General features: G+C 42.1%; 1 protein-coding gene across 2 annotated transcripts in view; it reads right to left on the bottom strand.

Moving 5' to 3' along the window:
* The window catches only part of LOC126542198 (peptidyl-glycine alpha-amidating monooxygenase B-like), a 40,736-nt gene that overhangs the window by 4,337 nt on the left and 17,135 nt on the right, over window positions 1-19,264 (bottom strand). For both annotated transcript variants that reach the window (XM_050189151.3, XM_050189152.3), the window contains exons 10-21: window positions 18,808-18,858; window positions 18,673-18,725; window positions 14,248-14,432; window positions 12,033-12,156; window positions 9,668-9,784; window positions 8,178-8,250; window positions 6,849-6,991; window positions 5,938-6,026; window positions 4,270-4,406; window positions 4,014-4,175; window positions 2,885-2,981; window positions 1,442-1,681 (exon numbers count right to left, since the gene is read on the bottom strand). In XM_050189151.3, coding sequence (XP_050045108.2) covers window positions 1,442-1,681; window positions 2,885-2,981; window positions 4,014-4,175; window positions 4,270-4,406; window positions 5,938-6,026; window positions 6,849-6,991; window positions 8,178-8,250; window positions 9,668-9,784; window positions 12,033-12,156; window positions 14,248-14,432; window positions 18,673-18,725; window positions 18,808-18,858 — 1,471 coding nt within the window. The remainder of the gene's footprint in view (window positions 1-1,441; window positions 1,682-2,884; window positions 2,982-4,013; window positions 4,176-4,269; window positions 4,407-5,937; window positions 6,027-6,848; window positions 6,992-8,177; window positions 8,251-9,667; window positions 9,785-12,032; window positions 12,157-14,247; window positions 14,433-18,672; window positions 18,726-18,807; window positions 18,859-19,264) is intronic.

Here is a 19,264-nt window from a genome sequence, read left to right as displayed (position 1 = left end):
GTGGAATGCGTGGAGGTGAATGCATTAATTCTAGGCCAGCCATGACTCATTCATTGAGCTTGGGGTGCCCATAATTTAAGCCCTTCAGCAACTAAGACATGCATGTATGTATATAGTATAGGTATTATACTACAACTCATATTGTTGTTATGCAATGTCTATGCACAATAGCAATACTGCTAACACCGTGCATAAATGACATTATAATAGTAATATGCAAAATTATGCAACAGTGATGCTTGTTATAAGATATACCTTTATCTTTTAGTTTAGTTAAGCACCATTACAAGAAAGTTGTGCCCAGCACAAAAAATACTCGGTATTCAAGTTTCTCCATTCATTTCTATTTATTACATAATGTTGCCTAGTGCCATTACTTGTTGTGATTGTGTTTTAATGTTTGGCAATGGTGAGTGATGAGAACCATTGACTTCTAGTTCTAAACTCAAGGCTGATGCATAGAGTCACTTTACATATTTTTCTCAATAAGAAGAATGCACAGTAATAAAGCAGGTAACGGTTTCATGTGCTCTTTGTGCATTCATACCCGTCATGTAAACCTGTGATGACAAGTATGCAGACGAACAGGTCTAGAAAATAAACGAATATTTCTTGGCAACCTAGATTGAAAACCTGAAACTGATTAATGCATTGCAATGTTTGCAATGCTAATTCTGAACTACAGTCTTCAGTTTCAGATTCCATACCACGACATCAAGAAAATTAAGTTTTGTTGTTTTTGCAGAACCCTTGCCCTGTGCACTTTTGGTGCTTTTAGTACATGTTTTTACACATAAAGGGTTGTCCATGAAAATGAGATTTGGTATCCATCCACTTTGAAGCAGCATAAAGATACAAGGACATACACACATTACTCTATACAGGAGCTTTGCACCTGAAGAAAAATTAATCCTGATTGAGTGACCGAACCCAGTGCCACAATACTTCAGGGGCAACTAACGAGAAGGATAGCAGATAACAGCTCGTTATTGAGATTGACAATTTGAAGTCAATTTGATTTGATTGGTTTGATGGTTTCAGTGAAGACAATTTGACAATTGACAATTTGAAGCACTGCAACACTGATTAGCCATAAATGCAGGATCACTAATTTAAATTATGTTATCCTCTATAAAGCTCGTGCGCCATTGGAAGTAGTGCCTTATGGCTTGGTGAAAATAGCCTTTGTTTGCAGTAAAGGAACTACTGAAGAGTTTTCTGTTTTTATGAGGTCAAGCGGGTGGAGAAATTTTACTGTATTAAACCATTCCTGCAAGCTGCAAGGCACTTTCCTCAATATATATGGTGTCTTAAGCTGTTCCTTGAGAATCCTGTTTTAAGCTATGATAAGATGTTTTAGGTGCCATCATGCTAAATATTTATTCACCATCCCTAACAGTGGTTGCACCTATTTCTTGCCTGAAAGTCGCACGTGACTCACCTTTCCTGCGTTTGAGTCGCACAATGAGGGTGATGATGAGGAAGGAAAGGATGGGGATGGCCAGCAGGGCAACCACCACCATGGAGAAGCCAAAGTTGTCTTCGTCCTCATCACCAGCCTCCTTCGAGGTAGGCAACTTGCTGGAGCTTGTTTCACCCCGCGGTACTGAAGGGGGCGTTGTGCTAGGCACCGCTGGTGGAGGCACATCGACCAGGACCTTCTTGCCGCTCCGGTGCACTTCTGCAGCAAACAGAGTGAGACGCTGTGAAGGACAACTGGCAATCTCTGAAGAACTTTATTAGTGCGCAAATCAGGGCTCAGCTGGTTTGTGACCAACAAGGTGAACAGCGAAAACAATGGGCCACGATGGACATGAGCAATGGACTTGCATGTCTTTCGAGCCTCTGTGGGTCTGTGCGGTTTGTTGTCTCAGACTGCCCGAAAATGCCCGAGACATTGCTTACGCCAATGCTCACTGCTCGAAAGCAGTGCCTTCAGGCACTATATACTGGGCAGCCCGAAATGAAAGATTGTAACACTCTCTATTTGTACTGTCTAACTTGCCGAGCTGTGAAGAAGTTCTTTTTTTTTTTACTAAGTGAGATTACGAGAGAAGTGACTTCCCAAAACAGTGCTTTTGCTACAAGTTGGCATCCCACCACCACGAGTGCAAGGGTTGCTGGTCAGTGAAATCTATATCAAATTAGTCAAATTAGTAAATGACTTCTATGGCTTTTGCTTTCTCACATACTTGAATGCAGCAAGGACTTTTATGGCAGCAATTGCTTGGCTCACCAAATGATGGAGTTGCCTGAGATTTTTGCCTCGTCACATAGTATTTGAATGTTAAAAAGTTTATTTTCAAGGCCTTCCTGGGCCACATGAGATTAAATCAGTAAGAACAATGGGCAAAATACACAGCATGGCTAGTTTCATGACACGACTTAAAGTTGCCTGCTTAATGGCTAACTGTAATGATGACATTTCTGGGTCAGGTGGCAACACAATGTTTTGAGAAACTGCATAGAACTGCTTTGAGTGTGGTGAAATGGGTCTCCTAAGGCCAAGACAAATGACAGAGAGAAAGAGAGATGCCAAGTGCCAACTCAACGCATTCGGAAAATTTTCACATTAGATATCAGTATCATAATATAAGATCATATCAGATGTCAAAATATCATTAGATATTATATTAGGCAAGGCTGAGAAGAGACTAGTGAGTGCAAGACTATTAGAACAAGGGCTAAGTATGCACCGCACTCATGGTGGGTAGGCTGGAACAAAACGCCATGTTTACATATGTTATGTTGTTGCCCTGGACAGCACAAATGGAAGATTGTACCCTAAAAAAAAGAAAGCTCTTTTCTTTTTACAAACTCTGAAGGTGCAATTATCATAGCGTCCCTGTACACACTGCTACAAGCTTGCATGAACTGTGCTCACCTCGGACAAATTGCCACAGACGGTTGGGACCAATTTCACCTACGTAGACCTGCTCTATGTCCTTGGAACATGCAATGTCATGTGGGGCTATAAAAGACTGGAAAGACAAAGCAAACACAGGGTCACTCAACCTCACATGAAATGTTATACAAGAAAAATTACAGCCATCTATCTCACCCCTATTTTTTGAAGTATTAAAGGAAAAAAAAGATGGTAAAATGGAAAGAAGCTAAGATGAGAGAATAAATAAATTGAGAAAGAATGGAGGTGGGACAGAGGGTAGAAATGAAAGGGCAAGAGATGGAGTCAATGTAAGCATGCATTTTAAGAGGAAGCTCTCCCTAGATAACCACTGAAACCATTTGAATAAAGTTTATTGCTATTGTAGCACACATTTCAAATAGCACGCATTTCTTTAAAGCTTGTCCTGAACATACAAGCCGCAGCAGATTTAGCACAGCATTGTCTGACAAGTAACACATTGCTTTCAGATAAAAATGTATTCTTCAGCTCTTGCCTATTCTGCCTGCCTCCACAACTCGTCCAAATGAACTTGCTCCAATCAAGCACCCATCTTGCATCCTTTCACCATCAGAAGATTTCAACAGAAGGTTAAAAGATTGAGGCGCACATATTTTTGCCACCGAATTTGTGTTTTCTAAAGTTTGACACAAAATTAGTAAAATTGCAAAACGAGCCCAAGTTCGTAAATTTCACGAAAAAATTGGGAGAGTTGGCAGGTATTGAATATTCAATATGTCTAAATATGTCTAAACAAACTACCCCTGTTGCATTAAGGCACTTTCTCACATGCTTTCACATTATGACAGCAAAGATCAGCATTAATGTCAAAGGTAACAAAAGTCTAACATAAGCACAGGCTGGCAACTTGCTCCGGAAGCGACACAATGTCTACCTCAAAAGAAAAGAATCAGAAAGGATATCTGAGAAAGGAAGGCAGAGAAATCACAAAGAATTAGAAGAGAACAAAGAAAACAAACATGCTAAGGGCAAGGAGAGCCGACCTAGAGGCACAGCACCATGCTTCAGCTACTAACAGTTGGTGAAATAAAGTAAACTTAAAATATATAGTTCACTGAGTAAAGTAAAGACACAATGCATATCATACCCCGCTGGGAGGGCTCATCGAAGCCAACAGCTGCCGTGATGTGAGGTTGAAGAGGAAGGCCCTGGAGGGATTGGACAAGACACGGGGACCTGACACAGCTAGCAGCAGGCCTCCGCTATAAGCAATGGAGTACACCTTGCCCTGGAACGCGTCTATGGCGAGCTGCACAGAATGGGGAAACCGAAAGACTATGGTGACGACCATCAGAGAATTTCATTGTATAGTACTCCTGACCTCAGCCTGAGCTGCCCCTTACCTTGAAGCTAAAGGAGCCACCCAGAATGTCAAAACACTGCACTCGTCCATTCTCTCTATCGGCCACGCAAAACAGCCCTTCTGTTTCAGCCAAGATGATCTTGTGGGGGATGGCAAAGCTCCCGGGTGGAGCAGTCACTGAAAACCAAATGAAGCCGATTCACCATTTCTAATTTTGCAAGGTGGCAAATGATTCACCGTAGTGCAAGATGGACATAATGTGAAGTGCTGGCATGCAAAGTAAGCACATCCCATGCACGTGCCCAATTCCTGCGCTTCTCGTGTACAACACTGAATGCGACATCAGTACGTGGCTCTTGGTTGGCCTGTTACGGTAATCCAACTGCCCTACACTTACATGTGTTACACGTTACATGTGTTTACAAATAGTTTGACCGACGCTGCTATAGAATCCATGGAAGCTAGGAGAAGAGCGAGCCAGCAATATTGCAACAGTTGGGCACAGACACTGGTGCCACTGTGCCCACAACTCTACTTGATTGTAGGTGGGTTATCAGCATTAGCGTAATGTCTTATATGTATACAGTGTCATTTTCAGACAAGGTGCCCACAAAATGCCACTTGGGCTGATCAATCAATCAATCAATCAATCAATCAATCAATCAATCAATCAATCAATCAATCAATCAATCAATCAATCAATCAATCAAGTTTTATTGTCGCCGCAGACAATACATTGTTACTGCGAAAATAGGGGGCCAGAGACTTTTCCCGAGATTTGATAATTCTTGGAATAGTTTCGCCCTACCTAATGTGGCGTTTTTATAGATCAGGTGTTTGTGCCTGGAGCCCACAGTGGTTCAGTGTGCACTGGGAAGTTCCCCTCATTTTTGACCCTTAATGAAGTGCCGATTTCATCTACTTGAAGAAAAGAGCGCTACGAAGACGTGGACTAAAAGAGGAACATGTACGACGGACAAGGCGCTACTTCCAATTAAATGTTTTTTTTTTGAAGAAACAGGATTTTAAAGAGATACAACCTAGAATGGCCCATCGTGACATCACGACCTCCCGATCTCATTAGAAAAGCTATCTCTTTTTTGGTAAGCGTCACTGAAGGGCAGCTAATGCATGTGCCCTCGGCCTTTGCAATGTCAAAAGCTTCTAATATCTCCCATTCTAGTCTATCTCTAGACCGTGCCAGAAACCTGGTGTCACGAAGATACGGGCGGCAATTGTGACGTTTACAGTGTTCTGCCAGATGGCCCCCCGCATTGTTATTTACGGCCCAATTGTGCTCACGTGCCCTTTCATTAAAACACCGTCCGGTTTGACCAATATAAACCTGTTGGCAACTTAGGGGTATCTCATATACGACATTACTTTTGCAAGCCGTGTACTGCGCTGCATGTTTCTTAGAGCATGGTTCGGGTTCTGCCTTTGTCAGCATAGGGCATCCAGTACGCACACTGTAGGCAGCCTCATGTTACAAGCTAGATGCCAATCCCGTACAGTGAAGCTGTGCATTGGGCAAGGTAACCTGTGGCATGCAACGCAAGCAAAGGAGGATCTGGCACTCTGAAACAGACGGTAAGATATAGCTAAGGTGCAGACTAATTTTTTCTTTGTTTGTTTGTTTGTTGGTGAAAGCAGTGTCAACCATAGTTGTCATTAAATGTTATTTGAAAGCCCCAGAAGACATGCTCACCAAAAGAGGAAGAGAATGCACCGTCTTCACCGATTTGACGAAGAAACTTGCCTCCCTTGTCAAAGTGCACCACTCGGGAGTTGCAGTACCTTTGAGAGATAGAGATACAATATATATATACGTATATAATATTTATGGCGGAGGCCAAGGTACAGACATGAAAGCATCAAAGTTACCTGAGTTTGACATAACTAAATGATTGGTGCGATTTCTCTAACAATGAAATTGTAGCCTGCTAACTAGATTAACTATAACGCAGTGCTCATTACGAAAGTGAAGCAACTGTCCGCCCGGGTCGTCACATGCCGTATATACAGCTATCGCCACCAAACCTACTGTGATCAGCATCTTCACCTATCTGTTTTACAGCACGTGGTGCGTCGTGCCATTGGTAGTGTACTGCATGCTTTTAGTAGGCGATAATCCAAATGTGCCGCCGTTCTCTGCCGCAGGCGTCACGATGTGCGCATCACGTTTTGCTTCGGCGGCATCTGGCATTACCCACCAGCTTGATTTTATTTCGGTTTCCTGTTGCCCTCTTAAAACACCATGCAATAGGAAAACAACAAAACGCGTCTCGGGCCACTGGAGCAGCACCAGCTCAACGTGCGTCGACGTCTCGTGCTGCAACAATCTGTGCGACCCTTTGTGTTACGTAGATGTCAACGATAGTTGAGCCTGTCAAATTTTTTAGCTACTTCGGATTGTACATTTTCCCTGTTAGTACGTTTTTTTTTCGCGGCTTTTTTTCAAAATGTATGAACGAGGTTCTACTGTATTTAAATTTCGAATACTTGCGCTCCCCAAAATGAACATACTAGTATACATCGTGAAAAGCAGCCCACAGTATAGTGGTCCACTCAGTAGCCTACAGTCAGATCAACCAGCAGAGAAACCACAGGTTCACACACCCGTCAGCCACGTAGAAGTCGCCTCCACTAGCAATGGCAACACTGGTTGGCTTGCAGAAGTGGTCCTTGCCTCCTCCTGGCTGGAAGCGTTCTCCAAGAGACATCAGGGGAATCTTGGCTCCACCAGGAGGATACTTGTGAACCTAAAAGACGCACAAGGATGCCACTTGTAACACACTGCCTGCACCCATGTTTTACAAGAATGCAGAAGAAAAGATGAACAGAACAAATCTTCCGATCCTGCAGTGCTTCTCTTCCCGATTGTTTCCTGCCTGGTGATCTCAATACCAGTTATGTACCGTGTTTACTCATGTAAGGCCTGCACTTTCTTTTCTGGACTTTCACAGGCTATGGGCCTTACAGGAGGCAGGCTTATGGCTACTCACTGATGCCTCGAACTGTGCTCAGACTGCTATACAACTGAGGGCGGCTGTTTTTATTCAATCGTCCTCATTGCTGCCACTGTCCACGTCATTTTATGAGTCTTCTCATGATCACCCACTCATGAGGTTGCAATTTATGCCATCAGGTGCCTCCCCATTGTTGCTAGCAGAACAGGCCTAAAAGCATGATGCTACTAAACAATGTGCTGCAGCAGAGCTGATACCATTGAAATGAGCTGAATCTATGCTGCATGATCAAGTGGAATGTGATGATGATGACGAACATTATTTTTTTCCAAAAGATACTTGTGCTACAATATGGGGGTGCAGGCATTACACAATTAAATATGGTATGTACCCTGTAACCCTCGCATACAGTTCCTTTCTTACCAATGCGTTTCACTGATGTACGGTTGGTCAGGAATGAAGTGCAGCAAAATGGAAACGTATCAAGTTGCATTTCGGAGTACATATACACCAAGAAGTCTTACACATGAATCAGCTAATCACATTCTGAATTACAATAGTGCACTGATATGTGAAAACCCTTCACCGAAATTCTGGCAAGGAGGATATGCTGAACAATAAATAAAGTGTGACAGTAACCCGCATATTAAGTAGTAATGGCTGTAAAATTAAAAAATAGTTGTCACTTTAAGTGAATTAAAAAACAAAAACCTACCAACAACAGCCAGCCGCAGTTCGGATACTGCTGCTTTCACAAAAAAAAAACCTTCAATGCATCCATTTTTGAACATCACAGTAAAGACACACGAGTAGGGACTGTGCTGCCGATGGGCACTCACTTTCATCTGGACTGCTACATGAAGATTAAATTTAATGCTAACCGTCCCATTTATAGAGGTGGTTAGATGGCACAACCATACAACTGATGAGAAGGAGAGTACAAATCTGTGCATGCAAGCAATACAAATAAGCCGCTCACCTGGTGTAGGGCGACATCTGTGATCCAAATGAAACCCTCTCTGTCCACAGTGAGACCATGTGGCATAAAGAACCTGAACAATGCAGAGAGAGGGAAAAAAAATAAAATAGAAATGAGTGTCCCCGACCATGCACACTCAAATACACTGTGGCATTTCAGCAAGTCAAGGCATTCATTCATCACACTACTACATGTTAGGAGAAAAATATTGTGCAACTGTCAATGTGAATTTCTTTACAGGCAGGATGTGAATGGCAGGATGTGTAAAGTTTAGCTTGGCTTGAATTGTTCATGGGGTTTAACGCCCCACAGCAACCCTAGTTCTATAGGAAACGCCAGTAGTTGAGGGCTTTAGATTAATTCTGACCGCTTACGGTTCTATAATGAAACTTAAGTGCACCTCAGAGCAGTTTTGCAATTAACCACTATTGAAATGCAGCCACTGCAGCCAGCAAACAAACCCACAACCTTGTGCTGGGCAGAAAAATGCGATAGTCATTGAGCCGCTGTAGTAGGTGGCTTGACTTTAGTGCAGTTTGGTCTAGTTACGTGGTTATAGCTGTGCAAATGAAGCTTTAAACTAAACCTTCTTAATACATCTTGTTTCTCTTGTAATGCACATTACCATAACATTATGTTTTACTGGACACTAAACAAGTGTGACACACGCAATGTTGGTCAGTGCACTTATTTTGGAATGACTTGTCTGAGAAAGAGGAAAATCTGAAGCCATAACTCCCAAACATTGCTTTACTGGTCACGACACTTGATCAATACTTTTCTTGCTGGCTAACTTAAAAAAGTTTATGGCAAAGAAGCTCACTGTAGAAATAAAGCAGTTGGGATGCAGGTGAAAGATTGAGTGCACACCATAGACAAAAAATTATCCATAAATCATTGGTAGGATGAGCTTTGCAAGACTAATCTGCATGTGGTGTGTGCATGTTTTGTCTGCTGAAAGGTTCAAGGAGCGGGCAGAATTGGCTACAATCGACAGGAAGTCTTGATTCTTTTGAAATATTTGAACATGGTTAAGTCAAAACGTAGCCTGAAATAAATGTCACTTAAATGCCATGTCTAAACACCTCTTTTTCCTTGTGATGAGTTGCCTCCCTACACTGCCTTGAATAATAATAATTATGGGGTTTTACGTGCCAAAACCACTTTCTGATTATGAGGCAAGCCGTAGTGGAGGACTCCGGAAATTTTGACCATCTGGGGTACCTTAACGTGCACCTAAATCTAAGTACACAGGTGTTTTCGCATTTTGCCCCCATCGAAATGCAGCCACCGTGGCCGGGATTCGATCCCGCGACCTCGTGCTCAGCAGCCTAACATCATAGCCACTGGGCAACCATGGCGGGTACACACTGCCTTTCAACTACAAGCTTGTGTGGCGTCCATAATTGAGTCAGAAAAAAAGGACCTTGTTTATACCTCATGAAGGGTACAAGGCCACCCATTTCAGCGTTGAGAGTGTCAACACTTACTGCTGTCGGCCCCATCGGTGAAGCAGGTGACCGTTCCCGGGCTCAAGGGTGAGCACCGTGGACTCGGGAATGGGGCCCTCTTCCACACGTTGGTAGACGTCATTGTAGTCAAAGGACCTGCATGACACCAATCACAAAGTTTGCATGCAGTTTCCTTTCTTTTTTGCACATTATGAAATGAATGAATACCAATTGCTTCTTGTGGAATCACACTAAGCAGCATTAAAAACACTGTTTAGGTGAATTACCCACTTGCATATGTCTGGAAAAAAAAAGAAGACTGCCAAACTATCATCAGGCAACAAACTATACAAATAAGCACTAATGACAAGCTCTCGCATATAAGAAAAATTATCAGTCTATTGTAGTCATCTTTCTACCTACGTAATATTGCCGCAAGGCTTAAGTTTCACCTGTGAGGAAAAGGGAGCACATGTTGCGGACATAAAAAAATCTTACATAAATTTAGCTGCTACAATAACACATTCTTAGTATGGAAGAAAAAATTGACATCCATCCTTATGGAGCACGAAGCTACAAAGGAAACCCACATGGGTTTCTTAGAAACAAAGCCTTGCGTTGAAGAAAAATTCGTTCTGGTTTGGGAGTCGAACCTGGGAACAACGCCTTTCAGGGTCGGTTACTCTAACATCTGAGCTAACCAGGAGGCTAGCAGATCGCAGCGCGAGGGCGAATTAATTGACAGCTCGAAGTACAAGGACAGCAAATCAGTTCTGCAGAATTCCACAAGGTGGAGGAAGGTTCATGAAAGCGATAACTGACATCCACCCGTATGTTGCACGAAGCTACAATCTGAGAAACCCGTGTGGGTTTCCTTTGTAGCTTCCTGCTACATACGGGTAGATGTGATTTTTTCCTTTCATAAACCTTCCTCCACCTTGCACAATTTTGTTGAACTGATTTGCCACATTCTTAGTATTTTAGAATACAGCATGACACAATCCTGACTTAGTGTGACATAATGTCATCAGGATTTGTTAGCGTGAGTGCAATTGGAAAAATTAAAAGCATGCAAATAGCACAGTCTTACAATGTGTTTTGATACTCACAAATTAGTGTTGTGCTCACTGCATCTACAAATTATGCACTTGTATTTTATTTGCTCCTGGCGTGTTAAGATAAAGAGACTCAGAAGGGGAGCCCCCAGTTATTTTCTTACTCCAACTAAATTTTTATATAGCATAGCAGAATCCATTCACTAATCCGAACCAAGCTTATTTTTTCAGTGTGCGCCTTCGTTACAGCATGGAAGAATCTTAACTGAGACAAGGTTGTAAATGTGGCTTATGCAAATGTGCGATGTTCCGATACTGTTGGGAGTCAATAAAAATGGTTTTTCTATGCTTTCATACTTTTTGTACTACTTTACACAATTTAATAAACTCAACTTCGGCACAAGCCCACAACAAAAGAAAAGATGGCAAACTTGGCTTTTGAACAGTGGGCTAAGAATGGCCCTTTTTGGCAATCTATTAATGTGTGTTTTCACCACAAGTTTCTTCTGAAATTTTTTTTCTCAGCATACTTTGCTAGTTGATAGCTCACATCATTGTGCATTTAGTCTCTAATACATACTGTTATCTTTAATGATAGTGGCAAATTTTGAAAAATCACAAAACGTCAAAAGTTTATCGGTAGCCATAGCAACTAAACTGCTGTGGCAGGTTTTAACAATGACATTCTTTTAATGAAACAAAAGTAATATCAATGAAAGCAAAAACAATCCTTATCATGCTAAAATGCCAGCTCAAAGCATTATAATCTTTTTGGTTAAATGTTTCTTTTTCCGTGCGTTCCTTGTCTATGCAAGCTCTTGCCTGCATTTTAACTGCACCTCGGTAAGGCCAAATCAAAATGCACTCACTTGCCGATGAGAAGTTATAACATGAAGGACCACTCAGTGTCGTTCAATTGGAAATTAATGCTTCTTATTTTATACACTCATTTTATACACTCGTGACATGGTGCCACCTCCTACCCATTAGCTGCGCCATCACATGCCCGATGATGCACGCACTAGGCACACCTTAGTCAGCCAGAACTGTGGAGCCACCGTGGTGTAGGGGAAGCGTGCTTGTCTTGCACCCTGGAGGCCCGGGCTTGATTCTGACCCAGACCGAAATTTACCAAATTTTCTTTTCAAAGCCATTAATTTAGCTTTTTTTTACAGAAACCTCCCTGAGGAATTTGACGTCAATATGAGCATTTCTGACATGTTCTTACTCTTTGCACCATCAGCCAATTTTTGGCACTATTGCTCAGTGGCGCCACCATCGGACGTTTGCATAATGGGGCATATAATGCTGTTGCGTAAAAAAAAAAAAAGCCAAGAAGATTCACTCACTGCCCTGTCCACACACGTGATCCTCGGTGGAAGACAACGAGGTTCCCGTCGAGGTCCATCGACACAGCAACAACTTGGCCAAAGTGCACGTCTGAATCAGGCCAGCCTTCACTGGCTGAGAACACTAGAACAAAGCAACAGAGTGTGTGTGCATCTCGTACGTAATTAAACAGATGACTATTTTAGCTACAATACAGAAAGTGCTAGAATTTCAAGCTGGAAATGATGATTAAGCTTGAAATGGCTGTTCATTTTAAGAGTATATAGCAGACTGTAAATATTCAATAAATTTTTCAATCAACATCAGTTCGATGTGAGCGCTTAGCTTCCGTGTGTCCCTGTTACTACTACTGCCTTGATTTAAGTGAGCTGTTGCAGCTTTTAACAAATGAGACGTTCACCACCACGTAAAATTTCTGAAGACAGCAGTGCATGTGTATCCTTTTTTATTCCGATACTTCAAATTCTGTACAGCTTCACAATGAGGCAATTTATTTTGATGTATCCATATTAGTGTTATATCAATAACATTGCATATAGATGTAGCAGGTATCCACAGGCTCATTGGTAACACACAGTAACCAAAGTAAGCAGAATCCTTATCAGTTAGAATAGAGGTTTAAGCAGCAGCACAGCCTCACTACAGCTACGTATGCATGTAGCGTGTAAAGAATCATTGCAGAAGAATGTTTCCGACAAATTCGGTAGGACACAACTTCACAATTCACCCCATACTGCTAATGATGTGGCTAGCAGCTTCACCTTGATATCATGGTAATAAGCAGTAATACAACAGTAATGCCATGTTTGCACAAATCGAAGTGAATACTACAGTAGATTTCTGTTAATTTGACCTCGGTTAATTAGATGTTTTGGTTAATTTGATTATGACCGAAGGTACTGGCTGGTGGCCATGCATTTCTGTGGATGCCAAGCTTTTCCTATATCGATCCTAAAATTGGCATTTTCTGGATAACCCAAACTTAAGCATATAGGACAGTGAAAGCATTGAAAACATGCCATCTTCCGGCAAAAATGCCTATTATCAGTCGGCTCTAGGAAAGTTTTCAAGCAATAACTGTAGCTCGCAATGTCCGATTACGGTATTTACCCAATTCTAACATGCAGCTTCCTTTCTTCAAGAAAATTGTGCCGAAAATTGCCTGCACGGTACAATCGGATGCAAAATGAAAATCGCCTTTGCGGAGTTTATGTGCTTTACCGCATAACGTAACTGTATTGCATTGAAGCTGACTTTAAAAACGCGCAGCGAAGCTGACTTTAGGCAACCGGCTGCCATTGTGGAACACATTAGAAGACTCTTGCCCATTTTGCTCGCTAAAAAAATCAGGTGCGCGTTATATATCTACTTTGTTTAGGGGCTTCAGTGTAATTGCTACATTACTTTTCTGTTTTGGATACAATGAAAGTGGGGGCGTATTTGATTCGGGGGCATGCTAGATTTGGGCAAATACTACCTGCCAAATGAATCAGCAGTGTGCTTCAGCGTTTATTCTGCGCCTTGTTTAATTTGACTTGCCAGATAATTCGACCAAGTTCGCCGGTCCCATTAGGGTGGAATCAACAGAAATAGACTATACTCATAAATCTGGAGGACCAGAAACAACAAGGTTTCCTTGAATACCAACAAATGCAAAGCATTGTATTTCCTCACCTGCCCTGCTAGTCATAAATACTTCAGAAGATGATTGTGCGTGACACACAAGAAGTTCGCCCTAAAGGCAAGCTCCCTTATCATCGTAATCTGCATTGACTTCACTCGGCTGCTAGTGATTCTTATACTTCAGCCTAGTCTATCACTTTTAGAGCATGCTGCTTTAAAAAGGTTTCAAGATGAGTTTAGCAGGAATGGCTTCCCATGGCCTGCTATACAGTTCACCACAGGTCTTGGAAGAAGCGAGATTGATGCAACCAGTCAGGTTTGGGATGGACTGGCATGCTTTCTGAGTTAGCGAACCAGTGTAGCTATGTAGATACAGATTTCAAACAGATTGCCAAAGGCAACACTGATGCTTACAACTTACTTGTACAGTATTTGGAACAAACAAGCTGATGTACGCAAATTTTGTCTCTGACATTTCATGACAGAAGTATCAGCTTAGATTCGAGTAGATATGGCATGTGTATGTCAAGCTAAGGAAATGTCAACACACCTGAGCCTGTACAGTATCAGAAAACATGTACGATAGCTTACCATAATGGCTGCCAGTTGCTGGAAAGCCATCAACCACAGTTTCCTCACCACCACTGCTTTCTAGCGGGATCTGGCTCACTAATGCTGGCCGCTCTAGGTTTTCACACTGACCCGATGTACGATTGCTAGATCTCAATGCATAATACATCAGGTACAGGTTGCACATCTCTTGCCTAGCCCCTGGCCTGTGAACAAAAAGAAAAAGAAAGTAAGAAAGGAGAACAGAAATGAGAAAATTATTCGTGTGATGTGAAGCAGTTGAGCTGAATAAAAAGAGTTACACTTGCCTAGTCTATACTATGTAAATCAGCTGACTACACTGACTTAAACAGGGAGTTGGCCGTGATGCAGCACATTATGCAAAATAATGAAAATTTGAAATTCGAAAGATAAGTGTCCTGCTTTAGTAGACACAGCCCCCAGACACAGCATAATACAACTTGAAGGCAGTGTACAAAATACCATGCAAGACACATACCAAACATACCTACCTACTGCAATGCCGCTGGAAGAGGCAAACGACGCTTAGCATTAACACTCATAAAACTCTTAACAAATTTTGGCACACAAATGTGGAGGCGGCACTACGACCACCACCAAAACCCAGAAGGGTAGGCAAATAAATCTTCGATTTAAAATTCTGAATACAGCCACTGAGCTATTCTTCAGATGCTTGATTTTTTTCCTGGTGCCATCACTCTCTATTCCTAGAATTAATCTATGACGGCAACCAAAATTACAGGCACTGCGCAGTGTGCCGCCTGATTTTTTGGACATGATCGGCGTGCATGATGCTGCAAACGTGGTTGTCATGAATAGTCGCTGCCATGTTGACTTGCACCCAACTATAATTTGGATGCTGCTGATGAAGAGCCATTGGTTAAGAATAGTGGCTGGTAACAAGTTGTCACAGGAAGCAGGTTATTATTATAACTGTTCCCACAGATTAACATCTGTGAGAACAAATTATTGGTGATCGAACATGGATCAGACACATATGCTGAACTGATGAATGTCATTGAGTTCAGGTCCGCTTGTGCCTCCCTTTGCATCCGAAAAATCGATCAGCAACTGTACTCAGCAAGAGCAACTTGAAACGGCACATTCCGGATGCATGAGCAGATTTTCACCAACATCTTAGCTTGGCTGCATTGAAACTAGTGAGCCAATGTGTAAATCCCATGTCAATGATGCAGAGCACGTGCATGTAATTTATTGTTGTTCCTGTGCCACGTACTCGTACAGCAAGTCGTTGATTGGCCATCAAAATTCACAGCAGAACATTTGATGGTCTGTCGGAGGCACCACGCTTGCATTTTTTTGCCCAGAGCAGACTGCAAATTTTTTTCCAATGACATCAACGTGCATCCTAAACTCTTTGAGGGTCAAAGACATAAATATATGACACAGCAAACAAGACCCAAAGGGTCGATGCCGCATATTTACGATGCTGTCTGTATGTTTGAAAAACGTGGTAAATTTTTAACTCTCTGTTGCCCAGCAAGTGCTGCCACCCTGTGTGGTTACAACAACATTTTCTTTTTTTTGCTCTGGAGTCTCTTGATTTTAATCCCATGGCCTGTTTATTCCAGTGCGTCAGAGACCACTCACGTATACACGAGGTGGTTAGTTTTGGTTTCATCTCGTGGGCCCTTCCTATTTGTCGCACTAGCAAAAACGGATGTTTATCTGGTTTCTAATCGCTCAAAGGGTCACCACTAGGTGCTCGCTTGTTTATTGTTTATGGGCGTGCAATTACATCTGTTCACAGGTGGGCACTGGTACTACAAACAAACAATGCTGCCATGCCTGCGTTTCTTTTTTTGAGACTCACGAAAACTGATTGCCCCTCGTTGGCGATGGGACAAAGGATCAATGTAAGTTTATGACTCGTTTGGTTTTTCCGATGGGCGCACAATCATAGTTTTTTTCGTGTACTCGCATACACCGTGTGATTACACTAGGGATGTGAGCGCCGGGTGCTCTTCTGCAAGCGAGTTGAGTGGCAATTCCTGTGATGTGGACTACTGCCTAAGTGCTAAAACAGAATATATATCTACTTTAGTGTATCAACTTTCTTATTCGTATTTGAAGCATTTATGTAAGCCAATCTGTGTACATGAATAAATAATGCATGTTTACTCATGGAAAATATTTTTTTATATAGTTCACTTAAGATTTTAAATCTGCAATAAAGAAAATCGACCCTGAGAGGTCTCACTGGGTTTGACTGCATATTGACACATGTACTTGTATGGGACTTAATGGCATTAGTGCACCAGATTAGAACACCTAAATGTGCCGTTCCTGTTTCTTATTGAGGACGACAAAGAACACATTTATATGAACCTCTCTGCTGAATTTTTTGCACTTCTGGGGTTTGTGTTCAAACTGTCCTGTGTGAATGACAGTGCATGAAAGATGACAAAAAAGAAATTGGGCACCCTAGATGAGCAAATGATGTTGAACAAGAGACAGCTTATGAGAGCAAGCAGAGAGACAAGTGTGGCTGAAGAAATGCAAGCCACCTTTCTTCAAGAAAGTGAAGAACAAGAAGCTATGCCACTACTAAAATGCAACTTAGTATTGAACAGGCAAACTGCCTTCGGCACGCTCAGCATGGTAGAAGGCAACTATAGTCAAATCTCATTACTACGAACCCCACATTAACAAATTTCTCAAATTTACGAATATTTTAGGAATCCCCACTAGATTGCCTATATTTTCAATGTAAAAATATTTCAGAACTATTAATTTCAATACAGCGCATATTTCAGAATAACCCACGTAATTTATTTTCCCCTTTATAACCGAGGAACATCAGTATTACGAATTCGGCTAAAAGTAACAGCACTGCAACTCTCGCGCGAAACAAAAACTGCGAGTGCAGTAGCTATCATCATAACCATGACGAGTGCCAACTGCTTCACCACAAACTTCATCACAAGCTTCGCCACAAACCGTACGTAAGAACCGTACGACTACCGCGCCAACAAGCGAGCCTGAATGACCAGAGAACTCTTTTCTGAGTGACTCATCAAACTCTACGACCAAATAAGGAGGGATGACTGAGAATTCTACTGGTTGTCGACAACTCCTCTGCTCACATTGTGAATGTTCGGTTGATGCACGTTCGCATGGAGTTTCTGCCGCCAAACAGCACGTCCTTGCTGCAGCTCCTAGACCAGGGCATTATAAAGAGTGTGAAGGCAGAATTTCATAAGCGCCTTGTGCAGCGGTTGATTGTAAACCTCCGCCTAAAGAAGCCGACTGCAATAAATATTCGTCAGGCAGCGGAAATGCTCACGAGAACTTGGTGGAACTTGAAGGCGTCCACCATTAGCAACTGCTGGCAAAAAGCAGGGCTTGTAAAAGTGCCTGTGCAGCTTGAAGGTGACCTGGAGGTGACTGACAGCAACCCAGGAGACATGTGGACCAAGGTTGTGAAACTGCTGCTCGCCGTCTCTTCCTTCGATGACTACGTGGAGAGTGACAGCGCAGCACTAATGGCGGCAGACCTGACAACCGAGGAGATTGTTAACTGCATTTGCGACGTCTCCAGTGACGATGACGACCTGAAGGAAGACAACTGTGGGTCACCGAACACAGAAGATGAGATCGTGTCGAACATTAATGTTTTAGTGCGCATGAACAAAGTCCGCACTTTCATCGTTTGATGCAATGACGTACCCGATGAGGTATTGCGCAAAGTGGAAGATGTAGACGCATTCCTAATCGGTCATGCGTGCTGCACGCGCCAGAAGAAAATCACTGATTTCTTCAAATAAAGCAGCTTTGAAGTCAGTGAAACATTTTTATTTGAGAGTATGCTTGTCTGCACACGCGCCAAAGTTCGTAATTTTCATTCCTAGGTTTATAGGTTCATTCCAAGGTCTCATTCCTAGGTTTACCACTGGCTTATAACTCGAAGTTCTTCATTACAACAATATTTCGAGATAAGGAACCATTTTCGGCAGTCCAGTGCGATTCATTAGATCAAGATTTGACTGTACAACTTTCTAGACAGATCATAGCACAAGGAGTGTGGATCCATTCACTGAGCAAACAGAAGATGAAAGAGAAGCATTAAGAGTGCATGCTGCAGATGGTACGTGCAACCTAAACATAGACATAGGTGACAGAAAAGCAAATTGACATAAACATGCAGAATAGAGACGACCTTGACTTATTCATAAAACAAAACACCAGGAGAAGTGAACACAGAATGTGTGAAGAGAGAACAGAATTTGTTAGCTTTGGCAGTGGAGACTTCATTAAACGAGTCAATCTTGAAGTATGCCACTTTAATTATACAAGGCACCAAGTTCAATGCACCTAGTTACAATGTACCCTTTGCAAACACAATCTGAAAGCTGAGCACCCTTGACCTGTAGTGCTAGCTTATATCATGTCAGTAGCACTCACCCGATTTCTGTGGGATGCTTTCTTGACATGGTGTTGTAGGTGCATCGGGATGCCTGCAAAGGATTTCTCATTAATTTGAACCAATTGTTTCTCATGCCATGAAGCTGTGAAATATCAAATGCTGGGTGCACTCACCAAAACGTCACCAGGTTTGACAGGCACTGTCTTGTTCAGAGGATAAAATGCCTGAGGAGGTGGAAGGAACACAAGAATAAAAGAAAAAGCTCTCACATCATTTTTTTTTAATGCTGCTTGCATCGAAAATGGAATACCAACTTGCACAGTAAACCATCTTTCAAAAGAGAAGGAGCAGTCATGCCAAATTTAGTGTTTGTGTGCATTCTTCTATTTTTTCTGTCTTGTATGTATCAAATGAGAAGAAAAGGGGTTAACCGAGGGGGCCGATTTTTATTAGTCATATCATAAGAAGCCAACAAACACTGACACCATGGACAACATAGGGGAAATTACTTGTGTTTAATAAATGAAATAAAGAAACTATATATTAATGGAAATGAAAATGGATGAAAAACCAACTTGCTGCAGGTGGGGAACGATCGAATGCAAAGGTTGTGGGATCGTTCCCCACCTG

Source organism: Dermacentor andersoni, chromosome 2 (genome assembly GCF_023375885.2).
Source record: "Dermacentor andersoni chromosome 2, qqDerAnde1_hic_scaffold, whole genome shotgun sequence".
Classification (NCBI taxonomy): Eukaryota; Metazoa; Arthropoda; class Arachnida; order Ixodida; family Ixodidae; genus Dermacentor; species Dermacentor andersoni.
Note: the sequence above shows the minus strand (reverse complement) of the source record. Positions and strands in the feature narration are given on the sequence as shown.